The 21877-nt window shown below is 41.0% G+C and overlaps 1 protein-coding gene across 4 annotated transcripts in view; it reads right to left on the bottom strand.

The window, feature by feature from the left end:
- Positions 1-831: 831 nt before the first annotated feature.
- PARP9 (poly(ADP-ribose) polymerase family member 9) overlaps positions 832-21877 on the bottom strand; it is a 26988-nt gene continuing 5942 nt past the window's right edge. For 2 of the 4 annotated variants that reach the window (XM_026647413.2, XM_024192508.2), the window contains exons 2-11: positions 18949-18988; positions 17802-17952; positions 16559-17400; positions 14247-14477; positions 13942-14160; positions 11772-11847; positions 9462-9836; positions 7918-8069; positions 6119-6293; positions 832-1888 (exon numbers count right to left, since the gene is read on the bottom strand). In XM_026647413.2, the coding sequence (XP_026503198.1) occupies positions 1575-1888; positions 6119-6293; positions 7918-8069; positions 9462-9836; positions 11772-11847; positions 13942-14160; positions 14247-14477; positions 16559-17400; positions 17802-17898 (2481 nt within the window). In that variant the 5' untranslated portion in view covers positions 17899-17952; positions 18949-18988 and the 3' untranslated portion in view covers positions 832-1574. The remainder of the gene's footprint in view (positions 1889-6118; positions 6294-7917; positions 8070-9461; positions 9837-11771; positions 11848-13941; positions 14161-14246; positions 14478-16558; positions 17401-17801; positions 17953-18948; positions 18989-21877) is intronic. The other 2 variants (XM_026647415.2, XM_026647414.2) reach the window with 1 other exon arrangement.

The following is a 21877-nucleotide window of genomic DNA, read 5'->3' as shown; positions in this document are numbered from 1 at the left end:
AAGCAGACTTTATATTGGACAATAATCCCTTTGACTGTTGCTGAACTATCACAGTATCACAAGCTGTTTCAAAAAGTTGATTTTTTTTGGTCAGCAGGTATATAAACCAGTTTTAAATTAAAACTTCCTAGTAAAGATATATGTAGTTCTTGGTGGTTATAACTGGTCAGGCAATAGAGATTGGGCCAAGTTCTACTCTGTTTTATTAGTGCATGGAAGTTAAGGGGTTGCCCAGGTGTAACTAATAGCAGAATCTGAGGATGTTATAAATGTTGCAGACTACAGAGTCTTTGTTTTAAAGAAAAACATGAATGCAAACCAGTGCTTGAGATTTGACTTACCTAGTAGTCTTTTCCTTTGGGCCCTCAGTTCAAGTCCCATTCCAGCAACTGGTCTTACACCCAGGGCTTGTATTTCTAGCTCCATTAAAATGACCTGGAGGGGTTTGAGCCTTTACTAAGAAACAATTTTGCAAGTATCTGAGGATATGGCTAAGCTGATTTTTTTTTTTTTTTTAAATACAGTTCACAGCCTTTTCCATACCATGACTGCAAATTACAATGAAAAAGTTTCAGGCCACAGGCCCCTCCCAGCTAGCCATAAAATAAGATCATAATCCCCCTGAAACCTGTATGTGGCCCTCTGATGATTGCTAGTCCCAGGTTCAGAACTCATGCTTTATTTTCATAAAATCTTTCATAAAAGGCCATGCTGAATACATCATGATAGCTAACTGAAGTCTGACTATTGTCAAAGTCAGGAGCCTTAATGTCCTGTTAAGAGGAGGAGAAAAATCAGAACACATCAACAGGTTGATTTATTTTTGGTCATGCAATTTTTTTATTTATCTTAAACATTTTACCTACAGTGGTTGGCATCTCATACAGCTAATAAAAATGATAGCAACACAATTATCGCTACTGACACCGCAAATAAATTCATGTTTTATAAGCATCTAAACTTATTTATAAAATAACACTTGAAAAGATGACACAGCTGTTGTTGAAACACATGGTAGATGGTTAGCTAAATACGTGAAAGCAGAATTAAAAATAAAATGAACAGCCTAAATACATGTTTTAATCTCAATGGATTACTTTGGACTAGATGGTTTTTGCTAATGTGTGATTTTTAAGTTTATAAAATATTGTTTCAGGCTTTTATAAAACAGACATTTGTGACTAAATATATATTTACTCATCTCTGGTGCCTTAGTAAAATAAAATGCATAGTGTACATACTGTGGCTGTTTATAGAAAAATAAAACTTCTACATATTTTTGAAGCTATATATTTTCACCACCCCAGGAATAGTGAACTGAATTCTGTATCTCGTACCTTTCAGATATAAAATTATATATAGTTTTAACTTCCTTAGGTTATACTGGTTAAGCTCTTGTATATACCAACAGAGATGTGTCAAGATTGTTAGGTAAGGCACCATCACCACACTACTGCAGTAGTGTCAGATATGCTACTATTTGGGTTTTAACAGGATGCTCTCTGTACTCTGTTCTGGGGAATGCCTAAGTCCCATGGTTCTGATGAACTCTCATCTACCGGGCCCCTGGTTGCCTAGTAAGGCACTGACCCCTCAGCCCAAATCTGGGAACATGTCAATATATAGTGTGGAACGGCCTGATTACTGTTAAAAATGACAAAGATTTCAGGCTTGTGAACATCATCTACTACACTGTCATATACAGTCATGCCATCTGCATCAACTGCTGGTGGCATAATATAAGACTGTTTGCCCTCAGTGTATAAGCCTGTTACTACCTCAGCCTCAAATACACAAATTAGATGGTCCATTTCACACTTTTCCTTGGTATCCTCCATTAGGTTTCTGGGGTTCCTGATAAAGTAGATGCCAGCTCCATATTTTTGTTCTGGAAGTAAAAAAAAACAAAAAATGAAAATGGTAGACTCCAAAGAATGAGGTTTATTAGAGTTTGCAGTGTTGTAGCCATGTCGCTCTCCAAGATATTTGAGAGAAGGTGGGTGAGGCAATCTCTTTCATTGGACCAACTTCTGTTCGTGAAAGAGACAAGCTTTCGAGCCACACATAGCTCTTCTTCAGCTTGTCTCTTTCACCACCCAGACCTTAAGAAGAGCTCTCTGTGGGTTCAAAGCTTGTCTCTTTCACCAACAGAAGTTGGTCCAATAAAAGATACTACTCACCCACTTTGTCTCTCTCTTAATAGGGTGACATTTTTTCTCATGGCTCCAGCCCTAAAGATTAGAGATGCCTCTTGATTCTGGATTGCATTTCCTATTACCTTTCACAATGTTCCTTCTATGCTGGTAAAAAAAATTGAAGAAAGAAATGTCTGCTGATACTTTTCTCTGTTCTAAATGCTGATGTCCATATTCTACCCTCAGATACCTGCATACAATTCCCACTGACTTCAGGGAGAAAAAAGGGTTACTAAACTGTTCCATAACTGTTGTTCTTCTAGTTGTGATGCACTTGTCCATTCCATTCTTGGAGTGTGCATATCCTGTGCACTGTTGTCAGAAACTTTTCCCCTCCGTAGTACCCGTTAGAGCAGCTTGAGCTCCATCTGCCACTACATATCCTTGTGACCAGTCATAAAGAGCGGAGCCACCCCAACCCCTCTCGGTTTCTTCGTGCCAGAAACTCTGATGCAGAGGGGTAGGAGGGTGAGTCATGGAATTGACATGTGCAACTCTTCTCTAAGAACAACAGTTATGGAATAGGTTAGGAACTGTTTTTTCTTCAAGTGATTGCACATGTGCATTCCACCTGGGGTATGTCTACACTGAAATAAAACACCTGCTGCTGGCACACGTAGGCTGCCTCTGGCTCGCAGGGCTCAGGCTGCGGAACTATAAAATTGCAGTGTAGATGTATGGGCTTGGCTTGGAGCCGGGTTCTGGGACCCTCAAGATATGCTGGAATTAAGTGTGTGTCAGCAAGACTCCAGATTGAGAATCATTTCCACTTCACCAAGTAAACAGAGCTAGTAGATGGCTTCCTACTATTTAAGAGCACATCTTGAACCTCTTTTGAACAAGACTCTTCCCAACGATCTATCCATGAAACATCTAGGCTGTTAAATGAAGTGCCTGCAAGTTTGGGTGGAGTAGGTGACCATGGTCTCGAGAAATCACATTTGGGTCCAATGGAAGCAGTATCAGAGCTTTTATCAAAAGGGAGAGCAGTGTGGAGAACCAGTGCTCCCGAGGCCAACCTGGGATTACAAATATGAGTGGAGCATGTTCCTGTCTGATTTTTAGCAGAACTCTGTGAAGAAGTGGGATTGGTGGGAACGCATACTGGAGTTTGCCTGGCCAGGAAACTGTCCATTAGGGAACTCTGACGTGACCTTGAAGGAAGCAAAAGTGCTGGCACTTCCTGTTGGTTCTTGTTGCAAACAGGTCTACCTGGGGAGTCCCCTACAGCTGGAAAACGCACTTGGCTACATTCGGACATAGAGACCATCTGGGGTGATGCAAACAATCTGCTTAGGTTGCATTCAAGCTCATTCTGCACCCTTGGAAGGTGAGGTTGGTCAAACTGGCAATACAAAAATCCCAGAGTTGAACTGCCTTGTGGCAGATCTGGAATGAGCGGGCCCCTCCCTGCCGGTTGAGGCAGGACATTGCCATTGTGCTGTCTGTTAGAATATGTGCAGGCTTTTTACCTTTGATATGGAGTAACAAACCCTGACCTGATATTTGTGTGTAGAGACAGGTCCCTTGTGGACCATAATCCCTGCATCTGAAGGGAACCTAGATGAGCCCCCCAACCCAGAGCAGACACATCTGTCACTAACATCAGCAAAGGTTGAGGCAGAATAAAGGAACATCTACACATATGTTTACAGGATTTGTCCACCAGTCCAGAGAAGCGAAAATCTGAAAGAGTAACCTCACCACAAGCCTTAGAAGGTGACAGCTCAGAGATAATATAGAGGCCAGCCAAGTCTGTAGTTCCCTGAGGTGCAATCTGGCATGTTGGACTGCATATGTGCAAGAGGCTGCCTGCCCCCAGAAGCCTCATGCAATTCCATGCTGTCATAGTTGGGTGAGCCTTGACATCTAAAACAACTGATTAAGTTGTCTGCAATCTTGACCATGGAAGGAAAGCTCTGGCTTGAGTCGAGTCCAGGAGTGCCCCTATGAATTCTAATCTCTGAAATGGGGAAGAGGATAGACGTCTCCATGTTGATTGACAGTCCCGGAGCTTTGAAAGTTGACCGGATAAGAGAGATGCTGGATAGTACCTGAACTCTGGACTGGCCTCTCACCAGTTAATCATCCAGGTAGGGATACACTTGCACACCTAATATCCTCAGAAACACAGCTACCACTGCCTTGCATTTTGTAAAAACTCTGGAAGCTGCGGACAGGCCAAATGGTAGCGCTGAATTGGAAGTGAGAATGGCTCACCGGGTACCTTAAATACTTCCTGGGGCCCTGGATAGATCGCCATATGGAAGTATGCCTCCTTTAAATCAAAGGCAGCATACCAGTCTCTGGGTGCCAGGGAGGGGATAATGGAAGCAAGCAAGACCACAGAAAGCTTTTATCTTTTTCTGTTGAGTTTATGCAGGCCTAAAATTGGTCTAGACCTCCCTTTGCTTTCAGGATAAGGAAATAGAGGGAATAAAACCTCTCTATGACACTGAGGAACTTCTTTTATGGCTCCCAACCAAAGCAGAGATTGCAACTCCTAGAGAAGGAGCTCCTCGTGAGAGTAGTCCCTGAAGAAGGATATAGGGAAGGGTTGGAAGGAGGGGTAGAAATAAACTGAAGGGTGTATCCCTCTTCCACAGAGCTTAAGACCCATTGGTCTGAAATGATTGAGGACCAAGCACCCAGAAAGTGGGACAGATCGTTTGCAAACACAGGGAAAGGAGAGGCTGGAATTTTGGAGACCGGTATGGTGTCCTCCATCAACCCATCAAAACATTTGTTTAGTGCCCCCAGGGTGCCTAGATGAACTAGGAGCCGTTGCAGTAGAAAGTAGGAAGAAAGTAAAAGAAACACCACCACCAAAGTCCTGCACTGTGCTCTGTGACAAATCCACCTTCTACATCACTTGACTGAAAGGCACTGTCTGTCTATTTAGACTGTAAACTCCTTAGTCCAGAGACTACATCTTCTTCTACAGTACATTTTGTAAAGCACCAAGCTTATTGCAGAAGCTTCTTAAATGATATTCCAAGAACACTGGATGGATCCTTGAATGTATGTAAAATTGCTTAATATCAAATTTGTTCAGTTTTCAAGTGAAAAGATGCTGGACCTTGACTCTGTTAAGCAGTCTTCTACCACTGTAACGCCATCAACTTCAGTGGATTTACACTACTGTAAAACCAATATAATGGAACAGAGAATCAGATATGGCTTTTTTCCACCCAACTGTCAGTGCCACACTCAAGCTGGGATCTGAAAGTAAAGTTGGGTTCTTTCTAACTCATACATCATCATCAGTAATAAAGATTCTGCAGTTAGATCTGTGATAACAATTCTATTGATGATGCACAAACCAGAATGGAAGCCAGCTCATTCTCCCAGAGCTGCATGGGCTCTGCTGTACGAACAGGAGTGAAAAGTGTAAAGTAAGATCTTATTGTTCTGAAGGTAAGTGGATATGACTAAACACATATAAAAATAGATCTCTTGTATAAGAAGATGCCATTTTTCTGACCTAAGCTGAACTTTACTAATCAACTACTGTTTGTTTTGCTTAAAGAAGCAAAATATTCCTATCACCAAGTGCACACTCCAAGTGAAAACACTAAACATTCAAACATCCAGTTCAGTGGTTCTCAACCTATTTACCATTGTGGACTGCATATGCAGCTCTCTATGTGTTATGTGCTCCACATCCATACAATATACATACTACCTGTATGGCCCTGAGGATGTCACATGGGCCGCAGCTGTGTACTGATTGGGCCGCAAGGGGCCTGTGGGTTGAGAACCGCTGGTCCAGTCCTTACTGTTCTGTATGATGCAATACTAGCAAACTGACACATGGGTAGAATGGCTACATTATTCTTTGGAACAGAATTATATAAACACTATTAATGGCATGTTTCTGCAATTTTTCAACAGCATTGTAAAAAAGGAAAGCAGTAAACTACCTGGTGGAGGGGAGTATGTTCTCTGAAATCCAGCTCTGCATACCAAGCTACAGAACTGAGCAGGAACACGCTGGTACAATCTATGGCATATCTGCTTTCCAATAGTTTTTCCTTCTACACATTTTTTAATCCGTTGGAAGGCAGCTGATAAAACAGGATTATGTATTTTTTCTATCTGTAATATAAACAACAATACTGTAGTATAAACAGACAGTTATAGATCCATACTATTGAAAGCACACGTTGTCACTCGTATAATTTACGGTCTTCAATCTAACAAGCATTTTTTTTTTTCAGTTTGAGCTAATCAGTAGTACAGCGTGCATAGATCTAAAGTGTGCAATTGCTCAGGAGAAAAAGTACCATGACCCCAGTGCTTCTCATTGAAGTCGATAGGAGCACCATTGTGCCCTGTTCCAGTGATTTCTAACGGGCGAGTTGTGTGGTACAGATGTAAGTCACAACCATAAATGTTAATGAAAGTTGCGTATGTGGTTAGGACCTGATCCAGCCAGGGGCTGAGAGAATCCTGTGAGGATCCTGACTTCAGTGAGAGTTAAAGTTACTCAATTTTTCACAAGATAAAGTCCACACTGAGAAAAGTCTTTGGACTGAATTGTGCCTTTCAGGCACAGTTCTGCATCACAGAGGATGTAGGAGGCATTGTGCCTCAGGTAGGCACCAAACTTTGGGGGGGCACAGCCATTCATATTGGATGGATCAGTGGTCCATCGAAACCAGGATCCTGACTATGACAACAGCCCACACCAGATGCCTCAGGGTAAGGTGTAAGAACCCCAGTTATGGAATAACCTGTCCATAGAAGAAGTTTCTTTCTGACCCACTCAGTTAGAGATTTAGCATATGCCCTGAAGCATGCGGGTTTATGTCCCTCTACTGGAACTGTGAATGATTTCATATCCATAGAACTGTAAAATCCTGTTTTGAACCCTGCTGAACTCTTGTGGCAATTAATTCCACAGGGCAACTGTACAATGTGTAAAATAGCATTTCCTTTTATCAGATTTATATTAGCTGCCTTTCAATTTAATCAAATATCCATTGTTCTTGTATTATGAGATGGTAAATAGAAGTGTCCGATTTACCTTCTGTACACCATTCTTTATTCTGTATAACTTTATCATGTCTCCTCTGTATCATCTCCCCGCTAAATGAAATAGTCCCTGTTGCTTCAATCTCTCTTCCAATAAGACACAGAGATGTCAATGAACTTGACTAAGGTCATACAGTGAGTCAGTGATAGAACTAGAGACAGAATCTAAAAGTCCTGACTTCTAGTTACCTGCTATATATAAGCATTAGATAATGCTCCCTCCTCCCCACAGAGGATACATCTACTACAGAGACTTATATTTCTCTATGTATATGCTGTACATCTTCATGTTCCCTTCATGCATTAAAAGTAGAGCCTGGAATCTACTACTGACTACATCAGGAGCGGAACCAGCTCCTTGATCCCTGAGAAATTGCTATAACTGAGGACTTGAGGCTGCAAAATATAAAATAAACATATAGTACCTTCTGAAATAGTAAATGAGGATTTAACTGCATCTTTTTGAGTGATCAGCTGTAACGTTTTTTAAACAGTCATCTTAATTGAGCAATAAATCTAGATTTCATTCACAATTTCACTAAAGTTCATTCAAGTATTATAAGGAGCCAACTGATTTTGATCTTATTCTTTTTTTAAAATGTATCCTTCTTAATTCCAGGTTCTTGTAAATGTCTGATGCCTTAAGATTCCTTCAGATTCATTTTACCAAGGACACTCTCTTTACCTTGAGAACACGAAGCCCAGCTTTTTCAAATAGTTTTTCTCGGTCCTTGAATTCCTGGCAGTATGATTCTACTGGAGAGATCTGGTAACGCATTTTGGTATCCCTTGTCTTGTCTCGGAGTCTTTCTGGAGGATAATCAGTTTCCAGATGGCCTGGATACATGTAGCAGAATATTCAATAATAATTTAAGACTTTCAGCTTGTTAAACTCACCCTCAATGCAACAAAGTCAGTGGAGGAGGAAGTTAATCGTTTATTTTGGTTGCTTAGTTAAGAAAGAAGAGTGTTACATATTCTCTGAAGCAAGCTGTTTGGGTCATCTGGATCAAGGCCTCCCCCTTACAGAGACCTTTGATAAGGGCATTGATGACTTAGGAGTTCTTTTGAGGGAGGTTGGGATATTCTGTATTCTTTTGTGCTGTAAGGGTCAACTGATTATTGCCAGTAAGTCATAAGTTTACTGCTACATCAATTTTAATTTTAAGATTTCTGTTTTAAAAAATATCAAGGACACTTGGGGCTTGATCCAGAGCTCACTGAAGTCAGTGAAAAAGCTTCTACTGAGTTCAATGAACTTTGGCTATGGACACTACAGCACCTTTTTACACTCTGGTACATTTAAATAAGATAAATATCTGTCCAGATCTAGAAATTCTTTAACTGATTCAACTTTGCTAAGGATGTTACAGCTTACATTTAAATTTGCTGAATATATTATGCCTGTTAAATCAAGTTCTACTAAAGGAACCAATGAAAAGTCAGAAGCAGAAGAGACACAGGATGTATCATCCCCATTATATATCTCTGCATTTGTATATCTATCTTTTATACAAGGGAACCCATCTTAAATGACCATCAAAATGTCCAGGAAAAACGGTTGTCTAATAGGGTTGGCTTTTAACTACAGGCCAAATAAAACTGACCTGGAAAAGGGGGATATTTCAAAGACAGAAAGTTGCCCATTGAGGTGGTATTTGGTACAGGTTTCAAATTAATTCTTACTGTAACTCCACTGAAATCAATTAATTGACTTCAGTAATTTCTATATTGAAGTCAAAGGGTCTGATTCACTCCCACCAGAGCAACTCTATCTGTGGGAAGCTGATAGCACTAGGTCTGCTGCCAGGAGGGGAGTGGCAGCAAGCAACATACAAAGTATGCAGGACCAGTTCAGCAAGGGTATGCACTGATTCAATACGTCTCCCAGGGAGCCTCAGCTGGCTAGACCTCTAGGCTGCCTTTCCTAGTGGAACTCCCAGAGTGAGGACTGGCAGCAGTCATGTCCGCCTCCAACAGCAACAGCCCAGTGGGATAAACTGCAACCCACTGGAATCTTGCCCAGTGAATCAACTGAAGTCAACAAACTAACACACGGTCTTTCAAGGCTTTGCATAGTACCTATTACCATAGTATCTAAGCACACAGACTAATCTGACACTACTGTATATTCATCCTACATACAAACTGAAATACAAGCTCATCTAAATATTAGTAAAACACACACATATTTTCTGCTTCATATTTGTTTTTATGTTTTACACTGACCCTCTGACAGCAGCAGTTCCTCTTGCTTGGCTCTATTATTCTCTTGCGCATCACACAGTAAATTTTCGATCAAGAACACCGCATCAATTACAGCATCAGGAGGACCTTGAATCTCTAATCTCGCCTTTCCACCAACCACTTCTTCTGATATGGATGCACCGAAACGCTGCAGACGAGACAGTTCTGCATGATCTTTTTTGCTAAGGTTAAAAATGTGATTGTTTTCGATAACGATATGGTGACTTTCCTGGACTTGCATTATGTTTTTGATCCATATTTTTGCTGCTTCCAGTGTTTCACAGCGGTTTCCAATAAGTTCAATGGCTGGTCCAGTTTTTTTATTCTCCATTTCAGCTTGTCTGTCAGAGTGTGACCCTGAAAGAAATGCTGTTTATACAAGTGCAATTGGTAGACTGAAAAGTTCACAAGTGCTGTCACAAATTTCTGTATGCAGCCTGAGACTTTGCAGCACAAGGAAAGCTTATTGCCCTTATGATACATTCAGAATGGGGATATTACGATAGACACTAAGGGGTAGATTTTTAAAGATATAAATAGCAGTTGAGCATGTAACTCCCATTAAATTTCAATTCTGCCTTTGAAAATTTCTCTGTAAGGGCCTAATTCCACTCCTATTCAAGTCAATGGCAAATCTCTCATTGATTTAAGTGGGACCAGGATTTGGCCCTAGTAATAATTAATAAATACAGTTTCATCCCAGGTGTATAACATCATTACATTTTGAAGTCAAATTAAATGGTAGTTCCTCTTCTGTGAGCCATTTAGAAACTTGTTCTTAATTTTCATCTTCTTCCACATTCCTCTAACGTGTGGTTTAGCAGACGCTGCTATTTCAGGAGACACTGGAGATGATGAAATTAAATATTTATACAGATTGAAAACATAAATCTTGCTTTTAAGTCTCTTGTTAGGGCTGTTTTTGTGTTAAGAGACTACATTGTAGTTCTACGGGGAAGTGAAGGAGAGGACACTGTCCTACTCACAAAGGAGCCCTTTTAAATCCCTTCTGGAGTTTGGCTCTGAATAAATGAAGTACCTTTTGCATTTTAACTACATCTGTGTTCTCTCTGGATTTTTTTTTTAAGTAGGATGTAAATCAGTGCTAAAATCAATGTGTTTTACTCATACTCGCTTTGCATTGGCTAGCTAGAATATGTTTCAAATGACAACATTCTCAGCTTATAATAAAGAGTCCATTGATGGAAATGGTAATAGGCTGGAGTGCTGCCTGCAATCATTTGAACATAGGAGGCACAACGCAAATACAACTCGCCTGCCTACAAGGAGGGAAGGAACGCCAACCCATGACGCCATCCTCATGTCTCTTGAACTGAAATTTTACCCTTTGGCTCCAGGACACAATCACATGGAGTACTTTGTGCCATCAACTCCCACTGATTGCAGTTGGTACTGACGGTGCTCAACATCTCACACAACCAGGCCAAAAGTTGAACAAAACTGTACTGGAAACTCTAAAGTGGTAACTAAAGACATGGCACTGCCTATTGCAGGTAGAGGTTTTACTGTTAATTAAACATATACAATAAGCTCTGGAACTTTATAGTAACTAAAATGCACTCAGCCTTCCTGTGAAGCATCAAGCTACCCAAACACTGCTGGGGGCAGCAAGGACCTGAGTCTGATATGACAAATCCTATGTTCTACAGGATGGTGCTGATCATGTTCTATATCTGTTTGCATGAGCTGGAATGAAGGTGCCAAAGCAGAGTAGCTAGAACTTTCTGTGTCAACAATTTACCATACCCATTGGCTCCTGAAATGGTAGGAATTGGGATGAAGATGATTGATTAGAGAGATTGATAACTATCAAAGCTCAGCTTCCTCCAGTTTGTATTCACATTTAAGAAATCCTGCTTTTGAACTAGCAAACTCAAAGATCAGTACTCAGCCCTAACTCCTGATAACATCAATGTCGATGACATGGGTTCTTCAAGGGGCAAAAGAATGCAAAGCGTCTGAAGAGTTGAATAGTTAACTCAACAGTTAGATTTTTGTTTACATGAATGAGTCAAAAGGAGTCTAATTAAATATCATAATACTAAAACTAATTTTGCAAAACACAATTTTAGAAGAGGTAACACATTTTCCCCAATATACCAAAACCAGTATTGTCTTCTTCACCTCTTATCACCCAGTCTGACAAACAATGAAACAAGAGTCAAAAATTAAACACAGAGCTCTTGTGTGATGGTTTCCCCCAGATAACAGATATTTATTAGGAGAGTATCATTTTCAGAACCTTACTCACCCTTTGTGCTCCTTACTCACCCAAATCATCACTTCTGTTGCATTCCACATCTTGTCCCAGTTTGCTTTTCGCTGAATCAAACTTGGTTCGGAAAGCCTTGACAAAGAAAGATTTAGGATCAGTTTACAACCAGCTATGTGTCAAACCACTAACAAATGAACAGAGTCTGTCTCTCCAGATTTCTGTTAGGAAAGCAATTTTAGTCAGTCTCCTTTCACACAGGGCCTGATGCTGGTCTCCTGTGCCAAGCCTGGTTCTGGGGCTTTGTACAGGGACATGGATGGCATGCGTGGGTGGCATTCTCCCCAGTTTCATCTGGAGGTAATATGTGGGGAACCCATGCGGCCAGGCTGTTGTTATAGTTTATGGGCCAGAGCAGAAACAATTTCTTCTACTTACAGTTTTATGCTGATGGATCCATGCTGTGCATTGTGATGCACTGACTATCCCCTTACCTAAGTCACAAAGGTCCTCTCCATAGTCTCATGTGGAAAGCCACTGAAGAGCACTGCTCTGTGCAGTGGGGTTGGGCTTCCTGCAGACTGACACCCCTGAGCAGTGAAAGTACACTATTCATGTTGTTTTTTAGCCTTCAAGGCCTGTGGCAAGGACAGGACAGCCTTTGGCACATTAGTGAAATAACTGGCAGTGTGAGCATGTGGTCCAAGGAAACACAGAGACAAATGATAACCAAATGTAATTTGTCAGAGTTCTGACATATAGAAAAAATGATAAAAATCATCTTTAAATACCATGAAAAGTACATTGCAAATTAATACTACATTAGAAAATAAGATTTTACACTGAATTATACTAACAAAAAAATGAAGAAACTACACTGTAGATCTAAAGCATAGATGAGCAAAAGTCATTGTAATTAAACTCTGAAATTTTTATTGTAAATACTTCTAAAACTGAGGGGCAACATCAGAGTCTACATGCAAGGTGGTGTAAGTTACATGTCAATGAGTGGGTATAAGTCGGTTTATTTGACTCTAGGAGTCAAAATTGATGTCGTCTACACATCAGTGGCATGGAAGAAATGGTGTATCAGGAAAAGCAACTAACAAGAAGGACCAAGAGGGTAGGATTGGCTACCCCTTTTTCCAGATCTTCAGCATGTAAATTATGTTCGGACTCCCTTACACCCAGTTACTGATACCACATTACACTTCACATCTGAATTTGGTCCTGAGTATGATTTAATTGTCCATGATAGCCTTTCAGAGCAGAAGCAAGAGCATAATGTAACCTTTTGGCCAGCCCACACTCTATTGTGCCGTATATTACTTTTGCTACAGTATACAGGCTCACTCCTCACCTACTGAAGTCAGTGGGAGTTTTGGGTTCAACGAGAACAGCATCAATTTATAATTATATTTTTATGTATATAGATACCTAAAACAGCTGTGTATAAATCATCTGGGCCAAATTCTCTGCTGGCATAAACTAGGACAGTTCCATTGAAATCACCAGCAGACAATTTGGCCTCAGGTGTCTACAGCCTGGTCTACCATAGAAGGCAAAGTCCTTTGTAACAATACATTGCTACAGGAGATGATTTGACAGAATTTGCTAAGTGCATTTCCTGTGGCATAACTTCAGTAGAAGTACTTTAGGAAGTCCCCAGTAAGTTGGAAGCAACAACTTCACTGTATACTGTATGCTCCAGGAACTTCAGGAGGCCTAAGTGACAGCCATGCCATTGGGGCTACAGATAGGAAGGCAACTAAGTAAGCTTCCCAGGGGACTGGTGGATTTCCAGTCAGAGTTTGTCTGAAGTTCCTGCCAATTGAACCAGCAGAGACACCCCGTCTGCACATTTTCCCTTCCGCAGAGCCATGCACCAGGGAGAAAGCGGGCAACTGGGCAAAAGAGGGAAAGCACTCTGCAACGCTAGACTAGAATTCATATTCCTTGAGGATTTGTTTCTTATATAGGCTGATTCCTGTCCCCTGCCATTTATTGTCTCTTTCAGGGAAAGATGTCATTCAAACTCCAAGTCCAATCTTGCCAGGTTTGATCTTCCCCTGGGTTTATTCACAAGACATACCAGAGGCTTGCTATCTATTGTTACAAATGTAACATATAGTTTGGTATGTAAAGTACTTTAGCTTGTAGAAATTCAAGGAAACTTTCTTCATGGTTATTGTGAGTTCTTCTACTTATAGTTAACACTAAATACCTTACCTTGTAGACAGAACTGTTATTTGGATGGATCACAAAATACACATCTAACTTCCTCCCAGGATGTTCCTTTGCAAAGCTTAAAACTTCATCAATCATAATATCTGCCACTTCATCCTTTGGCAAATGTAATACTCCAGATCCAATTACTGGGAAGGAAATTGAAGGAAATGGAGGCTCCTGAATCTTAAGCAAACATCTTGACATTGCAGTTTTTAGTACCTGCAGAAAAAAAGGAGAGTTTTAGACCTTATTTTACTTTTTGACATGAAATAGAGGAGTGAAAATCCTCTCTAACAGAACATCACCTTGCGTGAATCACTGCGGCTTTGTGATGACCATACTATGTGGAGCACAGACTTGCAGGCCAGATTGTATCCTTTTGTCAATATGAATTTCTCACAAGCTAGAGGAAGTTTTTGAGACTCAAACAGAAATTCCTGCTGAAGAAATGAGCCTGCTTTTTGCAGAATTGCTCTTGAAATGTTTCCTCTTGACAGATCATCATGTATGACCACAGAATTAACAATAATTGCAGTCTGGAAGACAAAAACACAAGCTCTCAGTATATTTCACTTCAGGTAAATGCATATTCTACCTGCACTGCAGTCAGATCCCCACTTCAAATGTACCTGTGCAGCTGGTGGAATTTTTTCTTATAAAAACTCCATCCATCCAGAAACTTCACTTTTTAAGGGACATCTACACTACATGCTTCTTTCAATGTTGTGTAGAATACATAACACTGAACCCCCCCCCCCAGGTTGAATAACAGTGTAGCCAGTGAGGGAAGGCTTAGGCAAGTAGAGTAAAGACACAGTTGAAGAGTGTGCTTATGTACATCCCCTACACTCGTTCTACTCACCCAAGCTGTGCCTCACCATCTACACTGCTTTTTTTAGCATTGTAGTGTTACTGCCTCCCAGCCGCTGGAGCCTTTTCCCAGTGCAAGGAAAGACTCCAGCAGTCAAGCAGGGGAGATGGGGAAGGAAGCAGCAGAGAAAGGGTCCACTAGCTCCCCAGTGTTGGAGCCCTTCCCCTCCGCATGGAAAGGCTCTGTCAGGGGGCCATTCCTAGAGCCTTTCCACTGCAGTGAAAGGCTCCGGCAGCTAGGAGCTGCTGAAATGTTCCCCGTCTCCCTCTGCCAGAGCCTTTCACTGACATGAGTAGCTACACACTGCAGCAGGCAGTAGATGCAGCAGGCTTTTCACTGTGGCATGTAGCTACATGTAGCCTACACACCACCACCAGTGGTGTGTACTGTAGATGTAGCCTTAAAGTAGTAAGCACTGCCGGTCACGCAAATAGTCCTCACAATCTTGTGTACTCAGGAGGAATTGCAAAATTATGGCTGCCTTCTGTGCAGGAGCACTATGAGAGGATGGAAATCCCTAAGCTTTCTCCTTCTGCCCACCACATACTCCCTAGGGCTGCTGTAATTTGGAACTAAGTTTGTGAAATGCAAAATTTTTGCTTATGGTATTTTGACCACAGAAATAATGAGTCTAATCTTAGCTTGACTGTTTAAGAGTAACTAAAAATACAAGGCTTTGGGCTACACCCATTCAATTGCTCAGAAGAAATATAACTTTCTATAGTCAGTTGATAGAATTTCTCCCCCATCAACCAAAGGTCATAATTGCTGCCCTTTATTTCCACAGCTATAAAAACAAACTTCTTAAGGAGTCAAGATGTTTCTTTAACAAACAAGGTATGGAAAATTCTGTGAAATAAGGTCTGTTTCAAACAAATACTATCAGGTGATGCAGCTTCCAATCTGATCACCCTTTCTGGTTTGCCCATAACTAGGATTGCCATGTTTTTTACCATGCTATAATAAATTAAATAAAATACTGGTTAAAGATGATGTGTACACTGGTTTTAGAAAATATCTTAAGCTGTTGTAGTATATATTGAATGCCCCAATAGTGAGACTGAGGGCTGGTCTACACTAATGCTATAAATCAATCTAAGTTACGCTAGTTCAGTTACTCAAGTTACGTAACTGAAATCAACATAAATATATGTCAACTTACAGTGGTGTCTACACAGCACTATGTCAATGGGAGATGCTCTCCCATCGACTTAGCATGTCTTCACCAGACCCGCATAATCAACACCGCTGCATCAATCGCAGCAGTGCCGATTTAGCCAGTAGTGTAGACATCTTCAGAGGAGCATTCGTCCCATTCCAGGAAAAAACAAAAAAAGCAGGACATGATAGGAGCTAGGAGAGAAAACTTCTTGGGGATACATTAAAAAATGTTAACTATTAAAATATTACATTAAAAAAAAGTAAATGTTAATGTAGAGTCAGGACAGTCAATAATTTTATTCTATGTGTTGTTGTCTTCTATCCTCTCATAGCAGGGCTCACTCAGAAAGAAAACTTTTCAAATTCAATAGCTATATTATAAGACGACACCTGGGTATATATTGTTTTGGTCCACTGATTCTAATGTTGGGTGGCTAAAGACAAGAGGACAAGATGCATATTTACTCGATCAATACAACATGCCCTCTAATCTCTTAGGATCCAATCCTGCAAGGTGCTGGGATGCAACTCCACACTCAGCACTTCACAAGATCAGGGTCCTCAGGGTCCACTGTGAAGACTTACTTGCTGATCTTCAATTTGTCCTCTTATGATATGTAGGTGAAGACCATTGATTGTGATGGAATCTTGAAGCTGGTTTGCTGAAGCTGGCAGAGTCTCCTGAAGTGAGTTGATGTCACTCCTCCCCAGCAACTTTTCACAGGCCCTTTTCATTGCTGCAACTGTGGGCTCATCAACATTCACCAAGTGGATTTCTTTGACCCAGCCAAATAATGGAGCTAACTCAACAAAATTCTTTATAGTCTGTACAATCACATGAGCACATAAATCTAGTGGGAAGCCAAAAATTCCTGAGCTCACTGCAGGGATAGCCACAGACTTTATATTATTATCTGGAGCATTAACATATTTCAGGACATTTATAATGGCTGCCTCAAGTGTTTGACAACATCTCTCACTTTCATATGCAGACCATCTTGGACCTACTGTGTGGATAATTTTCTTACAAGAAAGCATGCCTCCACCTGTTACCGCTATTTGACCAGTGGTGAGTGTTCCATGACGCTCAATATAACGTTTACTCTCTTGTTTAATTTCTAGCCCACCAGCTTTCGCCAGGGCAAGAGCAAGGCCTCCAATATGGTGCAAATGTTCATTGGCTGCATTCACCAAAGCATCAGCATTATGTCTTGTCATATCATCCATCCAAACAGATATCTCAATTCCTTCCTTCAGGGTTTTCCTGTATACTTCAAGGGGACATCTTATACTCTTAAAAAGAGATATACAACCAAACTTCTTCTCAATGAGGTCACGTAGACAGCTCTCTCGTCTTGTAAGGATTTCATAAACATCTTTACTGATGGGAATTGTTAAGCTTTCCTCCTCTGTATCCATGCTGGACACTAGATAATAAAACAATTAAGAGAAATGCAGTGATCCAATGTCAAACACATTTTTAATGCACAGCATATTTTAAAGCTTTCAATCATTATTTTTTAAATTGACTTGGGATGATAAGGGGAAATTACTTACTGATCATTTCTTTTGTCATAGTCTTCATTTCTCCCATTCTACCTCAGAGACACAGTAAGGATATGCAGTTTTTGGCTCCCTTTACCAATAAAGCAAGGAAGCAAAGGCCTTATATAAGCCCCAGTCTGGTCCTATTCTTGCTCATTCACTTGTCAACTGCCATGACTTTAACTCTCCTCCTACCCCAGCCAGGCCAATTCTTTCTGTCCTAAATCAATGTGCAGCCTGTAAGGACTCTGTCCTATAGACCAGGTTACATTTACACCCTCACCTTTGTTCCAATCAAGTGCCTTTCCCTGACTTCCCAGAAGGAACTCTTCTTCCTTCCTCTGTCCATGTTGACTTCCCTGTCTGGGTGGTCCCATCATCCCATCCTTCTTCCAGGCCTTCTCACCTTTCTTCCAATCCTTTATGCATCACCACTAATGTGAATTTCAGGAGCGTGGGGAGTCCATTTTGATTTTGAGGAACAGAAGAGGCTCAGCATCAACATTCTGGAACTGCCAGATATCCACCTCATCCTACAAACCTGTGAACACTTGGTTTTCCAGTCCTATGTTCTCACCCAATAAGCTCACTCTTTAGTTCTGCAGCTCCTCACAGGCCCTCCCTTTGAACCCACAGAAGGCACATTCTCCCTGCAAGTCTGAACTTTAAGCAGCACTGTAGAAAAAGAAAATGGGCCACCATCTTGTTTCACATAAATCACCAAACAACTGTCAGATCAATTTTTTTTTATCATAACCCCCCAGATAGAACTAGCAATGAAGAGCTGCAAAGATCTTTATACCATTACCAATCCCCGGAGATGTATACTCTTCTGTGTTGGTAGATTTCTATAGAACTACATACAGTAGTCAAATATTAGAGGGGTAGCCGTGTTAGTCTGGATCTGTAAAAAGCAACAAAGAGTCTGACGAAGTGGGTATTCACCCACGAAAGCTTATGCTCCAATACGTCTGTTAGTCTATAAGGTGCCACAGGACTCTGTTACCTACTTCATGTAAAAAGTATCTTATTAACTTGTTTGTGTAAATTCTTACAATTTGCATGAGTTTAACCACACTTTTCAGCTGACCTACAGTACCTATTTCTCTGCACAGTTAGAGTCTAAAAATAGACTGTTCTGCATCTCATTGTTAGTAAGGTGCACTGAATTTAAACGGCTTTCATCAAAACATCTTTTCTTTAGCACACCTGTACTGTACTTTTAAAGGTGTGAGGAAACCACATAAAACTAACGAAACATAAAATTGACATCCTTGTCCAAGTCGTACATTTTGGTTTGCTTTCAACTAAACCATTTGCATGCTTTCAACTTTACTTGTTTTAGCGGTAGTGAAATTTCAGTTCAAAGAAGAAGGGTATAAATTCATAAATTCTAATCTGCTCCATAATGTGAAAAGAAAGAAGCTTACCTGAATCGTAATCCTCCTCAAGGGTCTCTGGATTGGACGTCTGTGAAATAATACAAAAAATAAGGGGGAAAATTAAACATATTATATTACACACACATATAAATATACTCTAGTGAGCATGTGCAAACTAAGATTTTTCTAAGATTTATAATTTAGCCAAATGTGGACAGATTTTCACAAGGATGGCAAAAGGATAAAAGGCCACTTTCCTGCCAAATTTCAATTCCCTGCTCCAAGGCCTGGGAGAGCTACAGCTTTTCAAAGAAAAGGTCACCTGAATTTTCTTAACATTACAACAAGAATCTTCTTAACATTCAATACACTAAAAGGCAATGTATTTTTCCCTAGCCTTGTTCTTGGAAATGGCTCAACATTTTGGCTGAAAATTTCAAAAGAAAAGAAAAAAAAAAAGAAAATCAGCCTGAGACAGACATCCATCATGGAAAATTTCTGCCTGAATGGTTAAAGATTGGCAAAGTTACAAGCAAGTGAAACCACAGTCTTATAATGGGAAATGTCAGACAAATTTAATAATAGGCTGTGCTACCAGCTCCACCCATAATATATAAAAACATATTCATAAATAATGAATAACAGTGGAACTTCTACAAAACACTGTTCAAAAACGTTTATGTAAACTGATTCCTGTTAGTCAACCTATGATCAAACTGATGTGCGCGCACACACAAATGTTTCATTAAAAATCACGGAGCATTTATTTTGGGGAAAGGAGAAATAAAAACTTCGATATATACTTACACTACACTACTTACACATTTAATTTAACACAATACTGAAAGACTCTGCCCCCTTCACATTAGCAAAAACAGCACAGCAAATAACAAGAATAAATAAATGATCAGAACATCAAATTAACTTTCTCTTGGTTACGTTATCCACTTCAGGAAGCTGTTATCTACTCCAAACTGAAACATGCCCAATGTGGGAAAAACAGCCAGCATGGGCAGGGAATGTGCTGGGTTAAATCTTGCAAGGCCAAATTCAACCCAATGCAATTTTATTGACTTCCTACTCATCATCAGGGAAAAACTGGGGGGACAAAATAATCCCTGCTGTAACTCCACTGAGGTCAATAAAATTGCACTGGGGTGAATTTGGCCCTGCAAGATTCATCCCAGCACATTCCCTGGCCATGCTGGTTGTTTTTCCCACATAGGGCATGTTTCAGTTTGGGGTAGAGAACAGCTTCCTGAAGTGGATAACATAACCAAGAGAAAGTTAATTTGATGTTCTGATCATTTCTTTATGTTTTCTTCCTGCCCTCCCTCAGGAGATGGTAAGGGGCCTCCAAAGGCCATTTTCCAATATATTAGGAGTGCAGAGCACTTGTGTGAGATGGAGGGAAGCTTTCAGGGCTGGGTGGGGATGGGGCAGTAGGGAAGGAGAGGAGGGGTACTCCTCAGTCCTTTCTCCCTAATGACCACATAGCTGCATCAGGAGCTGTGCTGACCAGAAAATCCTGCTTGGGCCTGGCCTGAAATTTCTTCAACGATTTGAGCAGGGAAATCTCTTGGGAATGGGAAGGGGGTTATTCCTTGGGAAAGGGCCAAAACAGTGAAGCCCAAATCTAAATGAAGGGGCTTCCGCACAACTCTGGACCTGAGCGTGTGTGGGGAGGGATATGAGGCAAAATTTACAGCTCTCCCCCTGCCTGTATGTACAGGCCACTTTTAGCTGACAAATCTTCTCCCTTCTGTAGGCACGTGGTTTATTTCCCTGACTGTCAAGCCAGGTTACACACTAAGACAGAACCACCTATTGGCTACAATTCTGCTTGTTTCTTTCAGTCTAAATCAGTAATCCCTCCAATATCCTTATTCCCTTAAATACCCTGACTCTGGCACTTTGCGCCCCACCCCCGAATACTTCTTTGACTCTCCTTTCTTCCTGGTCACTTACCAACATCTTCATCATGTTCCTCATCTTCAAGCCCCTTCTCCTCCCCACCCCCACTGAGCCCTCTCCTCCCCTCCAGCACCCACCGGTCTAACTGCCTTTCCCCAACAGACTTTTCCTAACTCCCCTGGAACCCTCCAGGCAGGTTGCCATGGTGCTCCCAGACAACTGTCAATAGGAGTTTCAGCCTGCAGGCTCAGCATCTTATTTTGCACATTAACCTTCAATCCCTCTGCGAGGTGGTAAATACTATCCTAGGAGGGAGAGGATATAACCCTTGTTCTGCAGCTAGGACAACACAGACTAGACAGATTCAAACCAAAATTTTCCAGCCTGGGGGCCTCAGCAGGCTCCCAGATACCATGGAACTGGGCACAGTATAAGAAGATGGATAGATAAGGATTATAAATTGCCTGGTTAACTTCAGAGGGACTCATGGGTGCTCAGTACCTCTGGTAATCTAGTCATTTGTGTTGGTGCCTCACTTTAGGCACTCAGTTTTGAAAATGTTGGCCTCGGTCATTTGTCTAAGATTAAAGAGAGAGTCAGTAGCTGATTTTAACTCAGAGTTTCTGCCTCTCAGACCTGTGCCCAGACCCAGTGGCGACATATGTGGACGGGGGGGGGGGGAAGAGGGGCAGCCGGGTCACGCCTCCCCCATTTCTGCCAAGGTTTATATTTTTATTTTTTTTTTTGCAGGGAGTGGGTTCAAAATACCCCCTCCACACACACACACTTTCAACAGTTACGCTTGCCTCTACCCAGACCACTAAATACATTGCTTCTGTGTATGACATACAGCTTATAGTAGAGATCTGTAAGCAATCAAGGAACCAACTGAGATAAATGCTATAGAACTCTTTGCATTCATGCCCCGGTGAGATTTTAGTACTTCTACTACATGAAGAGTTCAGCAAGTCAAAGCCATCATGTGCAGCTTTCAAAACTCCTTATCCTACAAAGCATATTCAGCAGGGAATCAGCGCCACAGGACTGTAAGGTGTTAAATTAG

The sequence above is a fragment of the Terrapene carolina genome, unplaced genomic scaffold (assembly GCF_002925995.2).
Source record: "Terrapene carolina triunguis isolate 2854851 unplaced genomic scaffold, T_m_triunguis-2.0 Scaffold62, whole genome shotgun sequence".
In the NCBI taxonomy this organism is placed as follows: Eukaryota; Metazoa; Chordata; order Testudines; family Emydidae; genus Terrapene; species Terrapene triunguis.
This window is presented reverse-complemented; position numbering and strand designations above follow the sequence as displayed.